This window comes from Gopherus evgoodei, chromosome 3 (genome assembly GCF_007399415.2).
Source record: "Gopherus evgoodei ecotype Sinaloan lineage chromosome 3, rGopEvg1_v1.p, whole genome shotgun sequence".
In the NCBI taxonomy this organism is placed as follows: Eukaryota; Metazoa; Chordata; order Testudines; family Testudinidae; genus Gopherus; species Gopherus evgoodei.
In genome coordinates, this window is record NC_044324.1 from 215,155,303 (window position 1) to 215,182,462 (window position 27,160).

The 27,160-nt window shown below is 41.0% G+C and overlaps 1 protein-coding gene across 2 annotated transcripts in view; it reads right to left on the bottom strand.

Annotated features, from left to right (window-relative positions):
• The window catches only part of PLCB1 (phospholipase C beta 1), a 662,054-nt gene that overhangs the window by 82,252 nt on the left and 552,642 nt on the right, over positions 1-27,160 (bottom strand). For both annotated transcript variants that reach the window (XM_030558021.1, XM_030558022.1), the window contains exons 26-31: positions 26,284-26,503; positions 21,989-22,166; positions 16,270-16,346; positions 16,075-16,164; positions 12,233-12,290; positions 8,119-8,205 (exon numbers count right to left, since the gene is read on the bottom strand). In XM_030558021.1, the coding sequence (XP_030413881.1) occupies positions 8,119-8,205; positions 12,233-12,290; positions 16,075-16,164; positions 16,270-16,346; positions 21,989-22,166; positions 26,284-26,503 (710 nt within the window). The remainder of the gene's footprint in view (positions 1-8,118; positions 8,206-12,232; positions 12,291-16,074; positions 16,165-16,269; positions 16,347-21,988; positions 22,167-26,283; positions 26,504-27,160) is intronic.

Here is a 27,160-nt window from a genome sequence, read left to right on the forward strand (position 1 = left end):
CGCAGTCTCCAAAAAGCATTTGCATTCTTGGCTGAGCTCCCAATGCCTGTAGGGTCAAACACATTGTCCGGGGTGGTTCAGGGTATATCTCGTCAATTTACTCACCCCTCCCCCCCATGAAAGAAAAGGAAAAAAAAATCATTTCTTGACTTTTTTCAATGTCACCGTATGCCTACTGCATGCTGCTGGTAGACACGGTGCTGGGGCAATGAACAGCAGCATCCTCTCCCCTCCCTTCCCCGGTGGCAGAAGGTACAGTGCAGTAGGACTGGTAGCCGTCCTCGTCATCAGCCCGTGAGTGCTCCTGGCTGGCCTCAGGTGAGGTCAGCTGGGGGCGCCTGGGTAAAAATAGGAATGATTCCTGGTTATTCCCGGCAGATGGTACAGAACGGCTGGTAACCGTCCTCATCATAGCAACTGGAGGCTGAACTCCATCAGCCCGCCCCCCCCCTTTCATGTCTAAAGAAAAGATTCTGTACTGCCTGGACTATCATAGCAGCGGGATGCTGCGCTCCCCTCCCCTCCACCGTTTAATGTCCTGCCTGGACTATCATAGCAGCTGGAGGCTGCCTCCCCCTCTTTTTATCTCACTTAAAAGTCAGTGTTTCTTATTCCTGCATTCTTTATTACTTCATCATACAAATGGGGGGACCCTGCAATGGTAGCCCAGAAGGGTTGGGGGAAGAGGGAAGCAACGGGTAGGGTTGTTGCAGGGACACCCCCTAGAATGGCATGCAGCTCATCATTTCTGTGGAATCTGACATGGAGCGGCTGTGCTCTCTGGTTCTCTGATATACTGGTTCTCTAGTACACTTGCCCCATACTCTAGGCAGGACTGACTCTATTTTTAGATACAATATAAAGGAGGGAATGACCCGGGGGGTCATTCCCATTTTTGTCTTTGCGCCCCGGCCGACCTCAGCGAAGGTCAGCCAGGAGCACCATGACAGCAGCAGACGGTACAGAACGACTGATAACCGTCATCTCATTGCCAATTTACAATGGCACAGCAGATGGTACAGAACGACTGGTAACCGTCTCTGCAACCTTGCAAAAGCAAATGAATGCTGCTGTGCAGCGCTGCAGTACCGCCTCTGTCAGCGGCATCCAATACACATACAGTGACAGTGACAAAAGGCAAAACAGGCTCCATGGTTGCCATGCTGTGGCGTCTGCCAGTGCAATCCAGGGAAAAAGGGCACGAAATGATTGTCTGCCATTGGAGGAAGGAATGAGTGACGACATTTACCCACAATCACCCGCGACACTGTTTTTGCACCATCATGCACTGGGATCTCAACCCAGAATTTCAATGGGCGGGGATGACTGCGGGAACTATGGGATAGCTATGGGATAGCTACCCACAGTGCAACGCTCCAGAAATCGACGCTAGCCTCAGTACATGGATGCACACCACCAAATTATTTGCGTGGCCGTGTGCATTTGACTTTATACAATCTGTTTTACAAAACCGATTTATGTAAAATAGGAATAATCCTGTAGTGTAGATGTACCCTGAGGCTGAAAACTACAGGCTGGATTCTGATCCCACACGGCTGATGATTTGGAGTCATTCCACTGAGTTTTACTTGAGCAAAACCAGTGTGAGAGCCAGACCAGCCTATTCAATGACCACAACACGTTCTAGGGAAAGCCTAAGACTTTCACCCAAATGTAACACAGAACTATACATAAACATCAGAGCTGAGATATTCAAAGATGCCTAGTGGATTTGGATGCCCATCTCTTAGGGTCTGATCCTGTGAGCGGCTGAGAACAACTAAGCACATGCTTTGCTTTAAGCATGTGTGTAATCCCAATGAAATCAATGGGACTATTCACGTGCTTACAGTTAAGCATGTGCTTAAGCACATTGCCGGATTGAGACCAGAGCGCTCAGCACCTTGTGGGATCAAGCCCTGAGGTGGCTTGGAAAATCTCAGCCCAGGGAAATTTCTTATTGTAAAAATATTATTTTAAAAGGTTTGCAGTTCATTGAGACTGAGTAAATGTCATGCATGTCTCTATGCCATTGCCTACTTAAGAAGGCACAGAGACAGTTAACTCATATGACTCTGATGGATTTACAAGCCTAGAAAAAAAGTTGAACAATGAAAAAACCAGAACACTATTTTACACCCTCTGTATTCCTTCTGTGTTTTATTGCTAGGTATTGCTATAACTCATTTAGCTTAAAAGCTGCAGGTTCTTAAAAGATGCGAGATTTTTTTTTTTAAATCTAGAGGGATTAAAACTATCCACTGCACAGAAAAGACTATTTGCCTCCGGGAGTGCAGGAAGAGGGGGGGATTAAGATAGGGAACACTTTAAGAAGGCTGCTTCCTCCATGCCATTATGAGTCTATGGGTATCCAAGGTCTTCGTGAAGCCCTGCAAACTGAAATCATCACTTTGCAAAGCTCTATCCCTAACACTTTTGAGTGATCCCATGCAGCAGAAACTTGAATGGGTCTGATGGGAGTTGGATGGAAGCGCATTGAAAGGAGGTTTGGCTTCTTACCAGGGCACTGAGTGGAGAAAATGGGATATGGTCTTCTTGTGCAAAGTGCAATGACCTGAAAACATATTGGAAGAGCCATAAAACTCCCTGGGAATTGCTTTCTTTCCTCTGAATTGATTTACAGTAGCAATTCTGGGCTCTGAGAATCGATAAAGACGTACCTAAAGTATTTGCAAACGTTCTGTGAATCATATGCACTGTACATTGACCAGTCTTAAAAATCAGAGAGAGACTCCTGCTGACCTAACTTTTATGAACAGCCTCATTTATTTCACTTACATTATTTGCAGGAGTAAAATGAATCATTTGAAACAAAAACCACAAAACAGGTATTAGACAACCAAATTGTTGTCTACAAAAAACGATATTTTAAGATTGTCTGTGACTGCAGGATCATTCTCCCTTCATTGGGCTTTCAAATAATTGAATTTAACTAGTGCACCTGGTGAGGGGAAGAAGTCATCCATTGTTTTTGCAAGGCATTATTTCAACAGGATGACAACGTTGGATTTACAGGAGGATTATTATTTCAGAGTTGCAGTGGCTCATTACTTTGGTCCTTGAAAACGTGTCATTTTAAGTCCCCATAAATTTTTCAGGCATGGCCCTGGTATAAATTATAGATTAGGTATAGCAATGTATACGCACACTGGGCGCAATTAATAATGCATAACAAACTGTGAGATAATAAGCTTGTGTTTTTAAATTATTTAGCATACATCAGAGTCTTATACTAGCCTCCATTTATGTACCATTTTAAATGAAAAGTACATTTGCTTTTGAGATGTTTTTTGAAGAAAAAAATCATAAATGTCATAGGTGAAAGCCATGCAAAGCAATTTAGCAAGACACACTAGGTCATCTCTCTCTCTCCTCTGATTCATGCAAACTGAGCATAAACTGTGGGGCCATGAACACAGATGATTACATCCTCTTTACAGTGCTGGGACTTCCTTCCTCCAGGCACTAAGGTTACCACTGAAGTCAATGGAAAGATTCCAGTCAACTTCAGCGGGAGCTGGATCAGGCTTTAACAGGACAGGAGTCTCTCCTGTTGTGCTGCCATTGGATTTCCTCTGGCACGGCAGCATGGCATATGTGACTCCTACAATGGTGGTGAGAGCAGCAGCTGGTCACAGAGCTTATCGGCCATACTGAAGTGGTTTGCGGCAGCTTTATCTTGCACAGAAAATGTCCGGCTCTTACAGAGGGAATCATATCATGCAGAGTGACTGCTCTCAGATTCCACCCTCCATTCATGTATGAACTATGGCATGTCATGAGAAAATACTGCTTAGCTGCATTGCTCTGCAATGTGGCTTCCCCGGGCCTTTTCTATATAATCTATGGGTATCCATATACCTCCTAAGTAAAAGGGATATAGAGCCCACTGTTTGCATCCTTCAACTAGCTTTTGGGGTTAGGGCTATGAATTAAAAAGAAAAAGCGATAGGAAAAAAGAACGCTCCAGTCTGAGACTGGGAGTCTGGGGTTCTATCTACAGTACAGGACTTGCCTAAGGTCATACAGAAAGTCTGTGGCAAGTCCTTATGATCTTGGGCAAGTCACTTACTGTCACTGTGCTTCAGGTTTTTCCATCTGTAAATAATAACACTTACCTACCGTATTTACGTGGGGCCGAATGAGTTAATGTTTGTCAAGTGCTTTGAGGTCTTAGAATGGGAGGCGCTATAGAAGTGTAAAGTATTAATAATAACGTGCTCTACTGGATTGAGCTAAAAGTTGCAAACTGCAATGGGCCTGATTCTGACCCTGTCAAAATCCATGACAAACCCTCAATGACTCCAGTGACAGGAAGCACAGAGTCCATTTACTGTAACAATCAATTTTCATGCAAAAGAATTAATTCCTTGCCATCTCTCACACAGATGGAGTTTTTGCCATTACAATGCAATGGGGGAAGAGCGGCTGGAAATGCACTTAATTTAGATTTAAATGGATGAACAGATTATCCAAAGCAAAGACACCAAGATAAAATGACCATGCCGTCCTCAAGTCCCTCGGTTATACTTCAATATCACAGTGCCACACATGCACTGCAATAAGCGTCCCAGATCATTCTTTGCCCCGAATGTACTGAATTCCATACTGAGGTGTAATGAGCTGTAATGAGCTACAGTAGCCCTCAAGAATTTACAAGAGAGAGGCAGCTGAAGGGGAAGAAGAGCAGGGCAGATGAAGGCTTAATGTAAGTTAATGAAATAAGGAGAGAAGACAAGGAATGAGAATGGGGAGAAATGAAGAGGGTTGATGAATAGGAAGTGAACAATAGAAAGCAAAAAGAAGAGCAGGTGGAGGAGAGAGGGAAAAAAAGAGCAAAAAGAAATAATTGGACTGATGGGAAATGGTGCTGAAAAGGAGAAGACAGTGGAGGCAACTATCACATAGGACAAAGGTGAACCACCCTCAATTGTTATAACTAATTCACATGGTCAAGTTATCTACCTGTTTTCAGTGGTCAATATCTGATGCTCAAGAGGAAGGCATCAGTTAGAAACCCTAATGGATTCCAATTTGTTGGTGGCCTTCAATGTATGCATTTGTAGTAGCCTTTGAACTATAACATAACATTCAAAGTAGAGAGCAATGAAGGATGGATAAGGCTAGGATATTTACTGTTCCACATATGAGCACATAGTGTTTGAATTAACAAGGCGACGTTGTCCTTTGCCTGGAGGCTCTCCCACATTAGCTTGTTGGAAGTGTTTCGTATGTCCTCACACACACATCTATTAGAAAAATATCCATGAGATTATCAAATTTCTAGTCTCTGCAAGACCAAAGATGAATTTGTGATCAGAGGGAGTATGGTATTATACAGGTACAATGTGAAATTCTGGTTCCATTTAAGTGGAACTCCCATTGACTTCAAGGGGAATATAGTATTCAGAGGGACTGCTCCCATCCCTTTCTGCTGACAGCATCAGTTCAGGAATCAAACAAGAGTAGATGGGAAGGTCAAGTTATTTTCTACTATAAACCAAGCAGCTGAAAAACTACAAAGTAGCCTTGTGTCTAGGACTTGTTTAGGGGAAAAAATCTGCACTGATTTATTTTTCTATCAACTTCAGTGGGGTATTTAAAGGTGTAAATCAGTGGTGAATGTGGTCCCTTAGTCCAGAAAAAATGATCTTTTAAAACCCTAAAGGCCTTTATCTGTGGCATACCTTTCTACAGGATTTCTGCATTTTTAAAAAAAAGATATAAAACCTCAGTAATTCAGGGCAAAGTTCTCTACAGTTTCCTAGTGAATTTACAATACAGGAAATTACAAACTTACACTTAGCAAACTACCAAGCTGTGCTGCAAACATAATGGCTAAGATTGCAATACTCTTTTTGTCTATGACTGGGCTCTGCATGTCAAGTCATAATACAACAAGTTTTGTGAGTCACTGCTAAGTAGCCAAGTAAAATGATGAATGGCTGAAAGGGTGTCCCCAGTGATATTGTTGGCAAGAGCACTCAAAGCTAATGTTATACCCTAAACATATTAGACTGTTTGTTTAGGGACTGATCCTGCATTGCTTACGTACCTATAAACTCCCATTGACTTACATTACCATTAATTTTGATGGTAGCTTTGGATACATAAATAATGCATGTCTGGGTACTCAGAGAAATACATCTGGAAAGGTTACAGAGTACATATTTGTGTCTGCACCTTTCAAACATCTACAACTGGGGAAACTTTTGATCTACTACATATTAATGCCCTGCTAAGAAGGGAGCTTGACTTTGAATATGAAGCGCAAAAAAAAAAAGGCTTATAAAATGAATTGTTGTTTTGCACTAAATCTTTTGGCGCAAGTAAAAGCTTCGCCCAGTCCTGAAATCATTTCCATTATGTGGTAAGGGGTAGGATGCAGATCCCGTGGTGCCCTACAGGGCACAACACTATGCAGGCTCTCAAGGCAGGACCTTGAAAGGGGAGGTTAATGGCATTGTCAATGGGTCACTGACTACAGAAAGTATCTAGCCAAAGCCCATATAAAGGCAGAGTTGCCTCCTGCCCTGCCCTGAGATTGTGGATGTGAATGTGTGTGGGAGGATTCTAAGCCTGTCAAGCCTGCACGTGATCCTTCCCTCTGCATGCAAGTCATACACTTGTGGTAGGGAGTGAGTCCAGATTTCAGATTTACTATTGCTTTACTAAAAAGTACAGTAGCAGCCTTAGGATTAAAAAAAGAAGGAAAGAAGTTAATTAAGAGTTTGTATAAACAAGCTTATCGAATGATAGCATTAGAATGACTGACAATGAGTTATTTTTGCATTATATTTGTGCACTTAAATTCTATTAACGTAAAAAAAAAAGTTAGCACTATTCCTAAAGAGACGCTGGTGATGAAACACAAAAAGGAAGCATTTTGAACGTTTAAGGAAGATATATATTCTGATCCCAGATACCATGGCATTCACACTGTTACTTGTTATTATTATTATTTTTATAAAGTTTATTTTTAAAATCAAAGTAGAAAATTACATGAACAAAAATATGTAATTTTTAGAAATATACTAAGTTTATCATGTATAGCCCATGAGCTGTTAAAATAGTTACCTGGTCTGTTCTTTTCATATTTCACACAAATGGGAGGCCAACACTGATTAACTACCGTCAAAATTAAAATTCCTTATTACTGCCAATTTAACTGTAATACAAGCATTGAAACATTAGTCTGTAGATAGACAAGAGATTAAAATTGAAGTCTGTAACATACTGGATCTAATAGAGGAAACATGAAAGCAGAGATGACCAGAATGGTCCCTGGAGAATTAGAGCAGGAAGAGCACTCTGTTGAATGACACCGTATTCACGTACACTAGCCTGTTGATATAATTGTTACTTCCTGAAACAAATCTTACAACATTTTGAGGACCTGAATATGCTCCACTGGAGTCAATGGATTCCCATTGGCTTCAGCAGGAACAGGATCCAGCCCACAATCTCTAAAATAAAATGAGAGAGAGAGAGACAGAGAGAAACACAGAGAGAGATATATTACAGAATACTACATGATCTTAACTGACATGAAAGAGAATACAAAAGATTCAATGCACAAAATCCAGTGTAGAACATTCAGCAAATATGCCATGTTCAACAACAGCGTTTTGACATATCTCATTGTTTTTCCAAAAATGGAAAAACATTTATTATCATCATCTGTTTTTACAGGCTGTCATTATTGTCAAGAACACTTTGAGCTAAGCATGCTAAAAAGATATCTCCTTTTTTTATGCAAACTGTGTTTTGTTTTTGTACTGCTAAAGAACATTACAGCAAAGGGCACACTCTGCTGGTCAGAAGCACCCTTTACACAAGGTGCCTTTTAGAGATACTCTACAATGACTAAAAAACCGATCAAATTATAGGGGATCAGGATCTGAAGTGGTTACTCACTAACAGGTTGCTATCTGACTTTTTTCATAATCTCAGATATTGGGGAACTTGTCTATGACACTCTCACTATGTGCAAACTCTATCACACTTCTCAAGTATCAGATTAATTGATGCATACAGCAGGTACATTTGCTGAAAAAAGTTTTTAAAAGCATTATGCCACTGTTCAAAACTCTTTACCTTGGGCTTTTCATCCAGTATTTGCTGACGAATCTCCTTGTGTTTTTCTACAAGTTTCTCCTGTCTTTTACTCTGAGCATCTTCTAGCTATAAGAAAACAGCAAAAAGTTCTGTTTCACCCAGTACACAAACCTGCTCTTTTCCAATTAAAAATATTATAATTCTCTAATGACAACTTTTAATACAGTTGTGTTATCCTCTTTTTGATATGCACCAATGACTGCTGCTGTTGGCAATAGTTCTTTTATGGGTGCCTACACCACACACTTCACAGGAGAGACAAGGTGGGTGAGATAATTGGATTAACTTTTCTTGGTGAGAGAGACAAGCTTGTTTCTCCGATATCCTGGGCCAGACTTGGCTACAACAACACTGCATATAAACTTCACAGGAGGCATTCAGAGTCAGAGTGTAAAATATCTGTGACAATGTAATGCTCTTAAAAACAATATTGTATTGTATTTTGTTGCAAACTTTGCACCCCATCCTGCAAGGAGCCTTGTATGGCTAATTCCTGCACTCAAAAGGAACTCTTTGCAGGACTGGGGCCTTGAATAAGGAAACATGTTCACATATTTTTGTACAGAACTTGGGCCCTAGTTCAGCAAAGCATTTAAACATGCACTTGACTTGCATGGAAATGAAACACGTGCTTAAAGTTAAGCATATTCTTAAGTGGTTTCCTGTATTGGAGCCTTTGTGAGCAAAAATGACCCAGCTGTTGAATTAAAATAGTTCTGCACTGAAGACCTAAAGAAATTCATGGGAGTTTATTTTGCATATTTTTGATTTGAAAAATTTTTAACCCACATTTCACAAAGCAAAATTTGGGGTTCAGTACAACATAAAAACAGTTAAAACCATAAAACAACTAACATTTTCTCTTGAGTTTCCATGAAACAAAAGTATTTTATTTTGCAGAGCTCTGCTTTGAATGCTTATGCATTCCAGCAGTTCTACAAACCCAACAAAGAATAAGGCATATGCTGTAATTAAATGTTTTTTGGATCTCAGAGTTCTTTAAGCCATCATTGCATTCTTGAGACACCTGACCAATTTACAAAAATGTTTCTCCAATACCTGACGGCAAGAGGCCGTACATGGTTTCCATGAACAAAAACTGCACAAAGATCAAAATAAATCTAGATTCAGATAAGAAAAATAATTTAATTCCCCCAGTCACTGATTGTTCAAAAAAAGACATAAAATTCTAATTTCATATACAATAATATACAAATAATCTGTATCGCAGTTGCACAAAACGTTGAAACCTTAAATTAAAAATAAAAAAAAATGGTTACTCACCTGTACAATAACAGTTGTTCTTCAGGATGTTTTATGTACTTATACATTCCACCGGAAGTGTATCTACATCCAATGCATCCAAGTCAGAGACCTTTGCCAGCAGTACCAGTAGGTACCTGCCTAGTGGTACCTTTATTGGAATCAGATATAGTGGGAATAAAAGCCTTTCCCCCTGTGCTGATAAAGAGCTTCCTCTATTGCGCACAGATCCAAGAGACTGTACATGTTGCATTCATACAGCCTTGTGAGATGGGTCCCTGAAAAGGGACAGGGAAGGAAGTGAATTGGTTGAGAAGAGATTTCTGTCCATGCACTGTGAAAGAAACGCAGGCAGTTTCCAAATGGGGAGCCAAAACTCTGGAGATGATTTACGGTCAGTATGCTGTCTTCAACTATGATGCCAAAGTGACTGTTCTGAAGCGGAGGTCTGGTGAGAAAGGCCTGCTGTGGACTAAGCTGATGGGCAATATCTAGAAGGCTTAGATCTCTGTCTAGAATGATCTTAAAGTTCATATTGTCCCTGTGGTCTGAACTATTTCCTCTTCATCACTGGGGTACAGATATTGAGACAGCAAAGAGTCGCACAGGAATCTTCACATGCACACCATGAACATCAGTCTTTTGAGAAAAGAGCTTAGTGACCTCAATGGCAAGTTTTCTATTATATTTTGAAGTTCCCTTTGGATGCAGGAGGCTTTAACTAACAAGAATACCTCATTGAGACAGGTGTCACCATTGAAAACGAAGCCATTTCAACTGTGTCGATAGCCATTTAGAGATGCCTGGGCAGTGAGGTGACCTTCAGAGGTTATAGCCAAAAACTGTTCTTTACATTCCTCTGGCAACTTATCTGTGAATTTAGAAATTGCCCACCAATTAATAAAGGAATTCTTGCCCAATAAAGCCTGACAGTTTGACACACTAATTTGAAGGCTTATGGAGGTATAGGCCTCTCTACTGTATAAATCCAATCTCTTAAATTCCTTGTCTTTGGGGGTAGCCTTGGGGAGCAACTGCCTCAATTGTTCATTCATCACTGTCACAACTAAAGAATCTTGGGTAGGGTGAGTGAAAAAATAATTGTGTTCTTGCTGGGAAACCTGATATTGTCTATTCACACATTTGGTAGTAGGTGGAAGTGAAATAAGTGTCTGCCAAAGAGTCTTAGGAGGTTCCAGCAGGGTTTCGTTAATGGGAAGGTTGACCTTTCCCAGTCTGCAGGATATCTAATAGCTTGTGCAGATTATCTTGCAAAAGTTCCACCCGTGCTCCTAGGGAAGCAGCCACCCTCCTTCTAAAGTCCTGAAAGATCTTAAAGTGCTCAGGCAGAGCTGAAGTTGACTCGAGTGCAATGGACTCATCTGCAGAAGAGGAGGAATATCTTGGAGTTCTTCTGTTGGGTCCTCTTGGTCTGGGTACTCCAAAGCCGAGTGACAGGATCTCATGGTTCCACAGGAGCGTCACTAGTGGCTACAGGAGTTGGAAGAGGTGATTTCCTCCTGGATTATGGAGCTGATGGAGTCCAGAGGGCCTGAGAGCAGTCCAAGAGGCCCAGTATGGCCAAAGAGACTATAGCAGTGTTTGCAATGTCTGTGGTGGAGGGCACCATATGAGGGTATCTGTATGAATAACTCATCTGAATGAATAATTCATCTTGCTCCATGGGTCATGCATGCTTAGATCCATGTGGAGATCTCAAAGACCTCAGAGATAAAGGTCTACCGTTGTCTGAGTCTGACGAGGAGGAAAGATAACTCTCTTTTCATTGAATGGACAGGAAAGTCCAGTGGTTACTGGTGGAGTCCTGGGCACAGGAGATACACAGTGCTGCACCAAAGGTAGGATGAAGTATCTAACGGTGCTGGTGGAAGTGGATAAGCACCAATAATGAAGGTAAATTTTCTGTTGCTGGAGCTGGTTTTGGATTCACCAGTGCTGGGGTTAAAGATCTCTCCACGAAGGGAGAAAGCACTGGTCTTGACAGCCCCAGCGGAGCTAGCATCAGCGGTGCAGCCTCAGATAGTGTACAGGGAGTGCTGAGTTGGCACCGGTGGACTTTTAACACCATTTTTTGAGATGAGGAGTGCAGCCTATCTGCTTCAAAGTTCTGAACCTGTTGAGAAGGCCGCAGGAGAGGAAGTAGATCTATGATTCTCACCCAAAACTAGCTTTGGAGCCATGGCAGCTGGAGGGGCCCTCCTTGAGGAGGAAATTTCTACTCTCTCATCGTAGAGGTCATGCTCTGAACAGGGATGCATTGCTTTTTCAAGAAGATAAACCTTAAATCAGAAATCCCTCTGTTTCTTTGCTCTCACAGGGAATGAGGTACAGATACAGTATTTGTCCCTCACGTATCCTTTGCCTAAACAAATTAGACAACTGTTGTGCCTGTCAATGATGGGGATAAGGGCCCTGCATGCAACACATTTCTGCCCAGCAAAAGCCTAAGTAGCTAAACTATAACTATACTAGGTGAACTATAACTACGTACAAAGTGAGGAAATTCTTAAGTTGACTAACCAAGGCTCATGAATGCTGGGGAGCTCTAAATATCGCCATGGGTGGTGAGAGGGAACTGAGAAGAAGATGGCGACTATGCCCCTTTTATGCCCTGGCTCTGTGCCTGGAGAGGGAATGCGTCCCCTAGTGGTACTGCTTGCAAAGGTCTCTGACCTTAGTGCATTGGGTGCACATACACCTACAGTGCAATGTATATGCTCATAATCACTCCACGGATAACTTCCAGTCAAACTGTAATCTGTAAAAGTTGAAGTTTTATAAATAACGTAAATACAACAGACTGACGTACCCTCTTTATGTACTGCACCACTTCCTGGATATATGATCGAATCATTTCCGTCTTCTCCCTAGGGACAAGGGATTAACAAATTATTGCAGTCGACAAAATTAAATCAATATGTTTGTCAGTTCAGATAAGTCAATATCCAATGTGATAGACTCTGCCTTGAAGACACAGTTCTGTCTGTCCGTCCACCTGCATTTCTAAAGTGTCTAATATGTTAGAATCAGGGTGTTGGTGTTATAACTTCAGAAACATCCTGAAATGTCCAGATCTGTGACTTCCTGCAATGAAATTATTCTCTCTTGCTTGCCTTTAAGCCCTGATAAAGTCAGGCAAGTCCTGCTCTCAGTTAGTCGTTCTGCTGTAGAATATCGCTCCTGCTGCAGCTTCTATGTGGCAGCAGTGTTCTTTTAACTGTGACAATGGAATACCAAAGAGAACACACAGGACATCACCTGGCACATGTTACTCAACATGTTATATTATGCAACATTCCGTGTCAGTGAGCAGGTACTGTGAACGAAATCCAGCCACACTGTAGTCAGTAACAAAAATCTCAGAGACTCCAGTAGGGTCAGGATTTCACCCCATAACTTTATTACGTAAGCCATGGAGCTCTGGATTCAGTTGAAACATTTGAATTTTAGAGGTGCCTATGAATATACTATGTAGGCCTTGGATAGGGGCTAACTCTACAATGGCAGACAGCCTAGCAGGCCAAATGAAGGCTCACAGAGCTTCACTGTTAATGTGATGGTTTAGCTGGTGATGTGCTGCAATATTTTATGGGTAGGGCACAGCTGCTTGTCTTCTGCTTTTGAACTGCATTGTCTTGTTCTGCTCCATAACAATGCTGCTGTGCCATGTTGGTTAACCTCTCAGCTGCCACACTGACTGGGAACAACAAAAAAGAGGTTTCTACTGACCTATTTCATTGGTTTTCTTTACAACCACTTTAAGAGGAGGCAGGAGTACTTGGGCAGGAACATCTCAGCAGCTTCATCTGCAGTGACCTTTTAGACAGTTTTTTTTCAGGCCGGCCTGGCCAGAGTTAGCCCACACTGCCGTAGACATAGCAGCGACAGTGCAGATAAATTAGAAATCAGTGGGACTTAGATTCCAAAGCCACTTATGGGCCTTTGAAAATTTTACCTGTGTCAATATAGGCCCTGATTCCGTACCATTAAAGTTAATGGGAACTTTGCCCTTGACGTCAATGATCACAGGATCAAGCCCACAGTGAACATGCAGCTTATTAGAGATGATGCATGTAGTAATTTGAGTATATAGTGTAAGACGTTTCTTTATTGTTTGTGAAGTTCACAGAGGGGGGAGAAAACTATCCCCAAATGATGGAGTAGCTGCAATATTTCAATAAAATCGAGGAGCACTTAAGCGGTTAAACAGAATTTTGAATTGCTTGGTAAACCTACCTATACATAAGGAATTAAAATATGTTGCTTCCAGGTAGCTATGCAAACCCTAGAGAGAGGGGAAAATTAAGGATAATAGGAAAATGAAAGCCTGCAAAGCTTGGCACAATATATTAATCTGGGCATATTTTGATTTCCCACATTTGTGAGAGAGCATCCTCAAATACCTAATTGGCACAGAAGGTCTTGATGGGATCCACTGGGTTTGCACACAGGTCCTGCTACCTCTTTCAGTGGGGAGGAGCAAACTGCGTCCACTTGTTGGAACAGCTGGGGAGAAACATAACGAGTTTCCTGCTCCTTTTGCTGCCTCCACTGAATTTTCCTGGGCAAGGAGTTTGAGGGAGCTGCCTTAGGGACTTTTACCTGCCTACTTTTGAACACCTACGTTGATATATTTCAATAATCTCTCTATAGGCAAATCATTTCATGCTGCAATGGATTTTACTGTTAGAACATTTTTCATAATGTCTAACTGGTTTTTCCCAATTTTGTTTCTGTGCCATTATGCCAACTTTAACCACCTTAAATAATTCTTCCCCTTTTACACTATCACTTTTTATTCCCATTTTGTCATTCTCTCTTTAGAAGAATTTAATTAGCAGCCTAATGTCTGTTCTCAGGTCATACGCTGTAGTTCTTTTATCTCTGTAGCCCATCTTTCATTTCTATCAATAAAAATATGCATTTCTTTTTCCTACAACAAGAAGCTCCAAACCATACACAGTGGTAATACTATATTAAACATTGTATAATCGTGGCTCTGTGGAAAAGCTTGGGGGGTTGTTTTGGTTTTTTGTTTGTTTGAGTTTTTTAAATTATTTTGTAGGGTTTTTTTAAAATTTGGTTTTAAATATTACAAAGCATCAGGCTCCTGGGTAGAGTTAGGCAGGACTAGTGGCAGGAGCTCAGTAGGCAGAACAAGCACCGGAGTTCAGAGTCAGTATCAGAGTCAATAGTCAGGCCGAGGGTCCAGCTGAGAGGCAGAGCTGGGGAAAAGTCGGAGATCAGGCTGAGGGTCAATACTGGGTAGCAGGGTCCACGTAGGAGTCAAGGTCCAGATCAGAGCAAAAATCAATACCAGGACTCAGGAACAGGAAATACAAGGTGGTCACAGTAGCTAGCTGATAACCCACATTGGACACTTCTTGAAACACTGCTTGGGTTTATATAGAGCAGCAAGCCAATCAAGCTCTATCTCACAAGCCCCTTGAGGTGGGACTTCCTGTGGTTGGTGTCCAGAGCAGGTCATGGATGGGGATACACAAGCGAGTTACAGCTGTTACTGGGTAGCAGTGCAGAGGTGTTTCCTGTCTAGCAACTCTACAAGCCTGGGTCTGAGACCCACTAGGCCTTACACAAAGATTGATAACTAATAATAAATACAGTAATGCAACCTAAAATGTCCTATTCTCTCTTTGAATTATTTACCAAAAAGGAATTGAGGAAAACAAACAAATCCTATTTACTGCACACTAGAGGAGGATATAGCCCACTTACCCAGATATATTCTGTGCTTATTTGTGAGCCATAAATCAAATCAATATTTTTGCACCTTTTTACAGATAGTGCACCCACAGAATTCTATTCTTCTCACTTCCACTGTTGAAAAATCAGGAGTAACGCTAAAGCTCTCATGAAAGAAGGATTGATAGCACAGGATCTGAGGTGACATTACAAAACTACCATAAACCTTCTATTATAACGATGCTGTTTGTTTCATTCAGATTACAATAGGTAAAGTTAAAAAGAAAGGAAATCCCTACCCAACAAACTCTGTTAAGGTGAAATGAAAGCCTCAAGAACTGTCAGTAGTTTGAGTGCATGCTATCATTCAATACCATTAAAAAAATTTAAACATAGGAAAAGGTCATATGCAGGTCAGGTTGCATTTCTCAAACAAGGCACCCAAACTACTTGAACCCTGCGCCCATGGAGGGGCCAGCCTGCCACATTGCTTTCCTTGTATGCTGCATATAAAAAAACGGTCCACAGAACATTCATTTTATAGTGTGTTTTAAGGGTGTCTCTCAAATCCAGGCCTAATCCCACGAACACTCCCACACGAGTCACTTTACAATGTTGATTTGAAGCCAATGGTCTTATTCACTCACATGTAGAAGTGTTCGTGGGATCAGGGCCTAGGTGTGCCATTCTGTTACCACACTGACCTTTTCATGAGGATTCTCTCATTTGACACAGAGTGTAGTGCAAAAGCACACCCATCCAGCTGGCAAAGCGCTACATGTGGAGGAGAGGTTTGGATTCATTCAATAGGAGGTGGCATGGTTTCTTTGGTGACCCCTTACTGCCTGCATACTGATCTTCTAATTGAGGCTTTTCTTTTGATGTCACATGGACCAAATGTCCTTGAACCTCTTCATAAAATTGAACACAATTTTAGAATACACTTACTCGTCCACTTGATTTTTATCTTTGGATTTAGCTTCTGTGATCTTCTCCTGCCTCTTCTTGTCCATTTTCTTCTTTAACTCCTTCTTTTCTCTACAGAAAAGAGAAATAAAGATAAGCCTACACAAACATACGTATTTCAACCAGAAGTTAGATGCTGAAGAAGATTTAGTTAGTTATATGAGGGTAGCATCTTACTTTTCACAAGTCTCTTTCAGTTTCTTTAACTGGCTGCTCTGACATTCCTCTGCCACATCTGTCAGCTTCTGAATGAGCTGAAAAAAGCAAAACAATGAACATTTTACATTTTTTCATCATAAATAATCCAAGATTTCTTCAAAGATGTAGTGTGGTGAACACGTGCAATGTTATACCATCAACAGGATGTATATGTGATTAAAAGTTAGTAGCAGTTCTACCAGTTAAGCGTGAATTGTCTTCTTGAGGACTGTGGACTTACACATAAAAATCTCATTAGCTTCCAAGTGTTTTCCTACTTCTGAACAAGAGTAATTGTGGTCATTGATAAATTACAACTGACTCTCTGTGCCTTTGTCTAGTTCAGTTTCTCTGCAAGTGTGGTATACAGTTGCCATGACCAGAACTCTGTTATTTGTAACAATTTTGATTTTTGTGTGGTCAGGTAGAAGTAATAGATTCATGTATATTGGGTTAGAAGGGACTCTTTGCTCATATCTAGGAAGCAAGGACTACAGGTTAAAACACAGGACTGGGAGTCAGACGAGCTGAGTTCTGGCTCTGCCAGACACCTGTTCTATGAGTGGGGGCAAATTTAAGGCCAAATTCTGTTCCCATTGAAGGCAGAAACAAAATCTCTATTGATTTCAGTGAGAACAAGAGTGGTCCCTATTAAAAAAACCCAACCCAAACCTCTCTATGCCTCAGTTTCCCCATCCATAAATGAGGGAAATAATACTTCCCTACATCATATGAGACTAACTTCACAATATTATGAGTCATAAAAGGATCACTGATATATTTCACTTGAAGACCACTATAGGAATAATTCAGTGAAATAATCAGATACACATTTAGAACCATGAAATAGAGAACGTATAATAAAGGGTAGTTAGTAAAATCCAAATTTTATTTCCTATTTGCAGAAAACAAAAGGAGGGTATTAGGTATAAACCCTCTTCTGGAACTACAGAATAACAAAGTATACAACTAAGACAGAATTCTCATTTGTCTGTGAAGCAAATTTTCATCAGAGAAAATAAAGCTCAGAGGAAACTGTCAGAATGTTTCTTATTGAAAAAGTAATTATCATAACACTTCATAACTGAACAATTCAGAAAATGTAACCAAGCTTGGGGCGCAGTCATTATGTGTTTTGAAATGTAAAAGTACGCAGGGAAATGAGTTTACAGACAATATGAAGCCCCACAAAATAATTATATACTAGTTCAGAATGGTTGTTTGCACAAAAGTAATACAAATTTAACATTCCAAATAAAAAGATAAGACATAGTCCATTTTAGACATAGCTCATTACGAAAACCAAGGGTGGCTTCCTGAGGACATTGGAATAATCATATAACTGTTCATCGGGGTGAGCAAGGGGTTTACTTTCTGGTCTCCAACTGCAAACATAAAGGCATATTGCATATTACTCTGCTACAGTTAACCTGTGGTATGTTATGTAGGGCTGCACAGAGGATTCAGGGGGCTTGGAGCAAAGTGGGGGAGCTGTGGCACTGGTACTCACCCGGCAGCGGTCCGGGTCTTCGGCAGCATTTCCGCAGCGGCAGGCAGCCTTTCAGTCACTCCGTGTCTTTGGCAGCACTGAAGGGCCCCCCGCCGCAGAAATGCCATCGAAGACCAGGACCGCCGCCAGGCCAGGGCTTGCAAGGCCCCTGCAGGCCTGGGGAAAATTCCCCAACTTGCCCCGCCCCCAGGCAGCCCCGATCTTATGTAGGAAGGGACACAATACTTCAAAATGATACAGATATGCAACTAATGCTACACGAAAAATGGTATATGACTTTCTGTTATCTGGGAAATAGCTTGTGATCACATAAACACAGACCAGACTATAAAGCCCAAGGGGGCAGTGATAAGGGTCTGAACGCCTTCTTAACATTGGCATGTCCTCACTTTGAGTGCGTAACTGTGCAAAGTTCTCACAGCTTCTTGTCAGTGGAATACCTCATTCAACATTGGGAATACCAAGCGCTTACCAAATCCTCATGTTGTTCATTGATGATTTATCTCTTAAGAGTGTGCGTGTGAGGAAGAAAGAAAGGCGAAGGCAAACGAGATAGAGCAATCTTGAGAGAGAAAGCGAGAGCCAGTCTTGTGTCTGGCCTGGAAAGGAATTCGAATGCTGACTCAGATTCAGGACCTATTCAAACCTGCCATTAGCAGACAGTGCCACTGAGAATCAGTTCACTATTTATCTTGAGAGATAAAGAAATATTGCTTGGGCAGAGGTGATTCCGACTTTTAAGATGACCTCAAACCAGGCAGGAGAAAAATCAAGTGGAGAGCATTTCAGAAATAGCGAATTCCCACAATGGCTAGTAATTTTCACCAAAAGCAGTTAAATTCCTCTTGGCCTAGGAGGAATGACTATCCTCAATAGTTTTTCCTATGCAGTATATGTAACGTGACAAAATCAAGAGAATGACGACAAGAGAAATAAAATCAGTGTGCGAGATTCGGTTCCTGCTCATACCCAGGCCAGCCCACTGGGCTTAAGGGCAACAATTGGCCCCAGGCCAGGAAATATTTATTTATGGGTCAGTTAAACATGCTAGTATTTCCTAACATTTGAGTACTTGACTTGTATCCTTAACATTTATTTAACATAGTTTTTTTGTTCTGTTTTATATATCGTTTTACATATATAGCCTATGCACAAAATTGTAACCATGGTACCTAATGGCAAGTTTGAAGAGCCTCTTTTATTAAGCTAACTGAGGATGAAGAAAAGATTGGGATACGCTAAATTTTTAATTAACCTTAACTCAATTAACTTTAACTCAAATAGGGCCATTGATTAATCGCAGTTAACTCACGCAATTAACTCAAAAAAATTAATCACAATTAAAAAAAGGAATTGCAATTAATCGCACTGTTAAACAATAGAATATCAATTGAAATGTATTAAATATTTTTGAACGCTTTTCTATATTTTCAAATGTACCAATTTCAGTTACAAGACAGAATACAAAATATACGGTGCTCACTTTATATTATTTTTGATTACAAATATTTGCACTGTACAAACGATAAACAAAAGAAATAGTATTATTCAATTCACCTCACACAAGTACTGTAGTGCAATCTCTTTATCATGAAAGTCTAACTTACAAATGTAGTTTTTTTGTTACATAACTGAACTAAAAAACAAAATAATGTAAAACTTTAGACTCTACAAGTCCACCCAGTCCTACTTCTTGTTCGGCCAATTTCTGAAAAAAAAATGTCACCTGAAAGTGAGAATAGGCATTTGCATGGCACTGTTGTAGCTGGTGTCACAAGATATTTATGTACCAGATGCAATAAAGATTCATATGTCTCTTCATGCTTCAGCCATCGTTCCAGAGGACATGTTTCCATGCTGATGATGCTCGTTAAAAAAATAGGGTGTTAATTAAATTTGTGAGTGAACTCCTGGGAGGAGACTTATATGTCTCCTGCTCTGTTTTACCCACATTCTGCCATATATTTCATGTTATAGCAGTCTCCGATTATGACCTAGCATATGTTGTTTGTTTGAAGAACACTTTCATTGTAAATCTGACAAAATTCAAACAAGATACCAACGTGAAATTTCTAAAGATAGCTATAGCACTTGACCCAAGATTTAAGAAACCCAAGTGCCTTCCAAAATCTGAGAGGGATGAGGTGTGGAACATGCTTTCAGAAGTCTTAAAAGAGCAACACTGTTGCGGAAACTACAGAACCCAAACCACCAAAAAAGAAAATTAACCTTCTGCTGACTCAGACGATGAAAATGAACATGCATCGGTCCACACTGCTTTGGATTGTTATCGAGCAGAACCCATCATCAGCATGGACTCATGTCCTCTGGAATGGTGGTTGAAGCATGAAGGGACATATGAATCTTTAGTGCATCTGGCATGTAAATATCTTGTGACGATGGCTACAACAGTGCCATGCGAATGCCTGTTCTCACTTTCAGGTGACATTGTAAACAAGAAGCAGGAAGCATTATCTCCTGCAAATGTAAACAAACTTGGTTGTCTGAGTGATTTGTCTGAACAAGAATTAGGACTGATTGGACTTGTAGGCTCTAAAGCAAGGGTCAGCAACCTTTTGGAAGTGGTATGCCAAGTCTTCATTTATTCACTCTAATTTAAGGTTTTGCATGCCAGTAATACTTTTAAACATTTTTAGAAGGTCTCTTTCTATAAGTCTATAATATATAACTAAACCATTGTTGTATGTAAAGTAAATAAGGTTTTTAAAGTGTTTAAGAAGCTTCATTTAAAATTAAATTAAAATTCAGAGCCCTCTGGACTGGTGCCCAGGATCCGGGCAGTGTGAGTGCCATTGAAAATCAGCTCGCGTGCTGCCTTTGGCGTGCCTACCCCTGCTCTAAAGTTTTACATTGTTTTATTTTTTAATTTTTTTTGTACGTAATTGTACATTTGTAAGTTAAAGTTTCACAGTAAAAATTTGCACTACAGTACTTGTATGAGGTGAATTGAAAAATACCACTACTTTTGTTTTTTACAGTGCAAATATTTGTAATAAAAAATAAATACAAAGTGAGCACTGCCCACTTTGTATTCTGTGTTGTAATTTAAATCAATATATTTGAAAATATAGAAAACATCCAAAAATATTTTAAAATGCATTGTATTATTGTTTATTAGCTCAATTGACCAATTACTTGTGATTAATCTTTTTAATCACACAACTAATTGCAATTAATTTTTTTAATCGCTTGACAGCCCTACTTGTAAATTCTCAGAAAATCCAATCTACACTCAGAGAGTAAGCACTGAAAGTTTGTTGAGAATATACTGCATTTTTCATACAAAACAAGGCTTCTTTAAGTGCAAAATCAAACTCCAACCTTAACCATGGAGTCGTGAACAGCACCTTCGTAATGTGAAATGAATAATAGCTGTTCACGAATGCAGCATAAACACTTTCTCCGTATAATCACACATCTCCCATTCACCAAGACAAGTTATTAGATACGTGAGAGCATTCCATACGTATTTCACACAATGAAAGAACATTGAAGAGACAATACATTTGAACTCGGTAGTTTTAAAAAATGGCAGTGTCCCTGAGAGCCTTTAGGCCTCGATCCTGCAACGAGTTTTGCAGGCAGATCCCAGCACTCACACATAGCTCCTAATAGGGATGGGACCTTAATTTGCACAGTGTGACCCAATCAAGATCCCTTGTATTACAGCAAGCAGGGAGTTAGCTTCAGACTTAAATCTCATACAGTTGTAAGAGGTAGAGGGCATGTCCACACTACAAATGCTGCATCGGTGCAGCTGCACTGATCCAAATGCAGAGGGGAGAAGAGCTGAAGCAGTGGGGGGATAGGGTGGGAGAAGTAGATTAAGCCAAGGAGAGGCGGAAAGGAAACTGGGACTGGAGGCTGGCAGGGGAGAGAGAAACTGGGGCTGGCTGAACGAGGGACTTGCAGTAGGAGGTAGAGCCTGGGATTGGTTTGCAAGGGGACTGGGACTGGGATCCAGGGAGAAAACTGGGATTGGTCTTGTCTCTCAGTTTTGTTTTCACTGAACACAAAATGCACGCTGTGGACCTGGATAAATTAAGGCTCAGAACTGGAGTCCGGGAAGGGAAGTGCAGGACAAAATGCAACTGAATTAATAACAATACCTAACTTCCACTAATGACTGAGCAAAAAGAAGCCTAAGCCGTGAGTCTTTACACTTACCAGCTTAATATGTTCTCGCTTCTGATACTTTTCACTATAATACTGTTCCTGTCGGAGATTGAGGAGCTGCTGTTGTTGCTTTTCCTTCAGTTCTATTAACTTCTGGGTCATTTCTGAGTCAAGGGCAGCCAGTTCTTGTTCAATAATTGAACTGTGATCTGGGCTGCCAGTTTCACATCTGCAAAGACATATGGAATACTGATAACTCATTCAGTAGGTACAGTTAGTACAATTCCTATTTTTTTCTTTTTCTTTTCTTTTCTTTTCTTTTTTAGCAATTCTCTAAAGTAGTAGCTGTAGCCCATCAAGAATGCATAAGTCTCTCTGAGCTGTATATTCTTACCAGTACAATTATACGATCTACCACATACTTAAAATGATTGGCTGGTTTCTCCACTGATCTGCATTTTCCATGCAAAATGAGTGCAAAACATGTAATATTGTGGTGGTGGTGGCTATAGTGGTTTAAATTCCATTTGCATAAGGTGCATTGCAGTGCAGTGGAAAATCAGGATCAATATAAATAAGGAATAAACATAATCGCCAACATTTTCCCAAACTGGGTGTAAGTTCACATTTATGCTCCTAAATAAGTGGTGTGATAGACCCAGGCCAGTTGGGTACAGCAGACTAGCAGAAGGCAGATATACTGGCCACAGTTTTCTGTTCTCTGACTGACCAGAGCAGAGGCTGCTCCAGGCAAATGAGAACACCTGACTCTAATTAACCTGTAAAGAGTCAGGTGAGGCCATTAAGTTAATGTGACCACCTGACTCTAATTAAGGCCCCGCCGATACTATAAAAAGGGCTTACTCCAGTCTTCAGGGGAGAGGAAGTGCAGCTGAAGGGCTGGTTAATGAAGACACCCACAAACCATCGGTAAGGGAGCCCTAAGGTAAGGGTGAAGAAGGGAAAAGCAGGAGAGCTGTGGGGAAATGGCCCAGGGAAATGGGCAGTGAAAGGTTGGCTGCCAACAGCTGCTAGCATTAGGGTCCCTGGGCCGGAACCCGGAATAGAGGGTGGGCCCGGGTTCCCCCCAACCCACCACTACAGGAACATCTCCTGGGAGGGGAAGTCAGGCCCCTGTCAGGACAGGAGGCTAAACAGAAATTGTGAGAGTTCTCTCACCAACCTCCTTACTGGCCTATGATGAAAAGGGCTCAGTAGACTGTAACCCTGGCCCTAGAGAGAGAAGGGTGACGTGAAGGGTCACAGTGAGCCACTGAGGCTAGCATATACTGCTTAGAAACACAGGACCCACCGGGGGTGGGGGAGCAAGGTCAGAGCTCTGCCACAGTGTCTTGATTTTCAAAATAGCCCGGCCCTCAATAAGCATAATGGGAGTTCTTGGGTGATGAGCCTTTCTGAAAATCAAGTCACCTATCTAGGTGCTTAAGTGGGAATTTAGGAACCTAACCTGAGGCTTGCATTTATAAAAAGCCTTGCCAGTGTTTGTTCAGGAGCTAGGAACATCCCTATATCTGCTAACTTACTCTCCTTTGGAAGTTATGTACGGTGAATGTGTGTGCATTTGTGTGAAAGTACTTAATGAACTGCAGAACTGTGGACTTCTGTGAAAAAGGAAACTAGCAGAGGAGTAGGAAATTAAGTAAGGCAGCACACAGGAGCAAAGGAAAAATTAAAAAAAGAATTTAAAAACTAAACTCCCTAAGAAGCAGAATGAGATTTTGGTCTTGGGAAAGAAAGGTAAACGAACAAGGGCAGGGAAAGGGATTGATGAGGGAGCAGTGCATGTAAGAGTGAGATAAACAGTGCATAAAGTTAAAGGATTAAAGTAACATAATAACAATCTAAACAACAAAATTTAAACATGAAAGAATATACCCTGATCCATATTCCTAAGAGATTTCCATCCTGCATGTTGGCACTGGACCATATAGCAGATTACAAATTTCTGCATAATACAGCTGACAAACAGCGCTAAAGAATTTTATCGACTCAAACTTTGGCTGTATTCTGTTTTCATGATGTCAAATTCTAAGTCACTTAAATATGGCAAGGGTGCTTTAGAAGTACAAAATTCTTATTAAATTGAATGAAGGTTCTGTCACTGGACAATCATAAATGGCCAAGTTGCCTTCTGGGAGTGATTTGTGGGCTAATTTCCTGCCAGTTACAATCAGAGGTGTTGTTATGGAAGTCAGAGGCCAGAAATCACTCCTGGCTTTTTCCCTCTGCCTGTCTCCCAGAGATTTTTTTTTAAAAATGTTCATGGTTTTCATATTTTAAAAGCTATGATGAATTGCAAGTAGTTAATTTTATGAAATAATTAAAAGGACTTAGAATGTAATGGTGTTTATTTGAATTAAATGAGTTGCAGAATGATGCTGTAATGTTTACTACATTTAAATAAACTATAATTTAAATGAAAATGCTGTATAATTGGGATGAACAGAAATCTACCAAAAGGCATCCCTGATTAAGCAGATTCAGCGATGGTATTATTAGCATTTAATCCTACATAAACTTCGGCACATGAGTAAATATATTTTGCGTAAGTGTTTGTAGTTGTTGTTTTTAGGGGTCTTTATTGATAAATAGTTCATTGCTGCATGCACAAAAGGAGAGTATTCGAAAGATTTAGTGAGTCATAGTACATTTCCCAGATCAAATTGACAGAAATAACTACAGTGCCCGCACCCCTTTATTTTCTAAGAAACTAAAAAAAAATCACTTTCATACAAACAAAAAAATACAGGGCAATGGAGGACTGAAAAGTAGACTGGGCACAGATAGGGACTGCATAAAGGGAAGGAGCCATAACATCTTGCCTAGATCTACTTACAATAAATCAATCGTCACCACGTGGTCTAGAGAATTCATATTTTGAAATTTATTTGATTACTTTCAGCTGTTAGTCAGTAAATCTATCAGGTGTTCAATTCAAGGAATAGGTCTAATTCTTAGTATTCTATTAACAATTCTTTCCAAGGTTCCAGTTTGGCAGCAGACACAAGTTAAGAATCCCCTTCCTTGCCACAAATAAAACAGAACCAATTTTGATTTTCATCTCTGGGGTTGCACCTTTAGAATTCACACTGTGAGACCTAGATCCATTTGTTTGCTCATGTTGGTCCAGATCATGGGTTGTCCTATTTGCATCTGCAGGGGAGTAAAGGGGAATAAAGTGGTCTCTCATCTCCCCCTTGTGGACTACATGCATGAGTTACAGTGTAAAGGAGAGGGGCAGCATCCCTGGGGGTGGTACTCCTCTTTTCCTGCAGAAAAGCAGGGAGGCATAGCAAGTGTGCAGCACTTTGCAAAAGCACATCAGCTATTACAACTGTCCCTGCTAGGAGAGGCAAGTCATCTGTGCCAGTAAAGAGCTGATGCAGATTACCTCCTGTCTGCAGCAAAGAGGGAATCAGGGATTGAATTGTGACTCTGTAGTTGTGAGTTGGTCCCTGGTCTGCTCATGCACCTAGGTGCAGCCTCTTATTCAGGGCATATGGGAACTCCACAATCAAGTGTGTACAATTTGTAAAAGAATGAGGGTGACCATATTTCTGAAAGAGAGAACGGGACACTGCTTATGGGTGGCCCAAAGGCCTCTCTTCCCCCTCCTCCTGCACGGGTGGGACCAAACCACTTGCCTGAGCCCTGCCTCCTCCTCCTTCTTCCCTCCTCCTGCACAAAGTAATCACTGGTCATTAGTGCTCTGCCGGCACCTTTCCCCCCGTCCCTGGTCGCTTCAGCCTTGCCTCTCCCCCTGCACCGGGCTGGCCTCGCCCCTCCGCATGTTCCTCCACACCGCACTTCTTTGACAAATGTTGGCCAGAGCAAAGGGGACAAATGCTCACTTTTGCCAGACAAAAAAAGGAACAGCTGGGGCAGGGCTAAAGAAAGGGGCTGTCCCAGGCAAAACAGGGCGTATGGTCACCCTAAAAAGAATGGATTATCAGAACAGCTGAATCCCATGAGAGTACCATACAGATGACAGTGGGTTTCTCAATACACAAGTAGTGTGTCCCCTATTGTATAGGGAAGGTGATATACATAAGCAATCTACCATGTAAATTGGGACAGTCTTCTCTGGTTGCGAGTAGAGAACAAATGCATCACAAAGGGGGTGTCTATTCATTGTTGCAGGTCCCATCTTCATTTCAAGATCTCTGCCCTCATTCAATCTATGAATGTCGTGGCCTTTGTTTTTCATCTGTACTCTTGTGCTATCTCCACATACTTGTTATGTTATCAGGTACGAGTAAATGGATAAAGATCTTTTGTATTAAAGGAGAGGACACTAACATACCTTCTCATACCAGTTAACATACCTTTTCTTACTTTCCCTTTTTGTGTTTTTCTCTAAGACTGCCCTACGACGCAGGTAGTCGTTCTGGATTTCGTTGTATTTTGCAGTGTGCTCTTTGATCAGATCCGTGGTTTTCTTGTGGTGTTTCTTTACAAGGTCCTTCATTTCTTTGTAGTGCTTCTTCTGAAGTTTAACAAATGACTTCTGTTGTTTCAGCTCCTCAATAGTCTGTGCTTCCACTTCTGCAACAATAATCACAGAAACTGCATCATTTTTCTCTGACTGAAAAGAAGCCAAAGCTCTGGATGGGCCTCCAATTATAAAATTTGAAACCGTGCAAGCCACTGTATTTAACTGAAATCCAAAGATAACCTCAAATGCAGTTCTGCCCTAAGGTACAATGCAGTCCATGGGTAAATACTGTTACTTGTTCCTTTCCCACTCCCTTCTCTAGGCAACAGTTTGCATAAGGACACATTTTCATACCAGTACACAAGGCTTTAGCTGTGCTACACTTTGACAAGCTACTTCTATTTTCAATTGAATGTCCAGGAGGATTGCAAAACTAAAGCTTCATGGACCAAATTGAAAATATTCCTCTTACTATATCAGAATCAATGTAATCTTCAAAGAAGTTGAACCAAAGGGCTTCTGAGCTTTGGAAGTGGAGAATGGACTTGATGTCCTCAAGAAACTAAGCCAGCAATGACATTCATCTAGGTACGATGAAATACAACCAGTGTATCTTATTATTAGGAGTTATGCCATTGACTTCAAGACTGGGCTCTACATTGCACTGATACCTACACTATCACGGGTGGATTTCCAAAATCTCCAATATTAAGAGCTCTAGCGTATGCAAGGCGCTGGCAATAAGCCATCTAAGTCTGCTCAGAGTT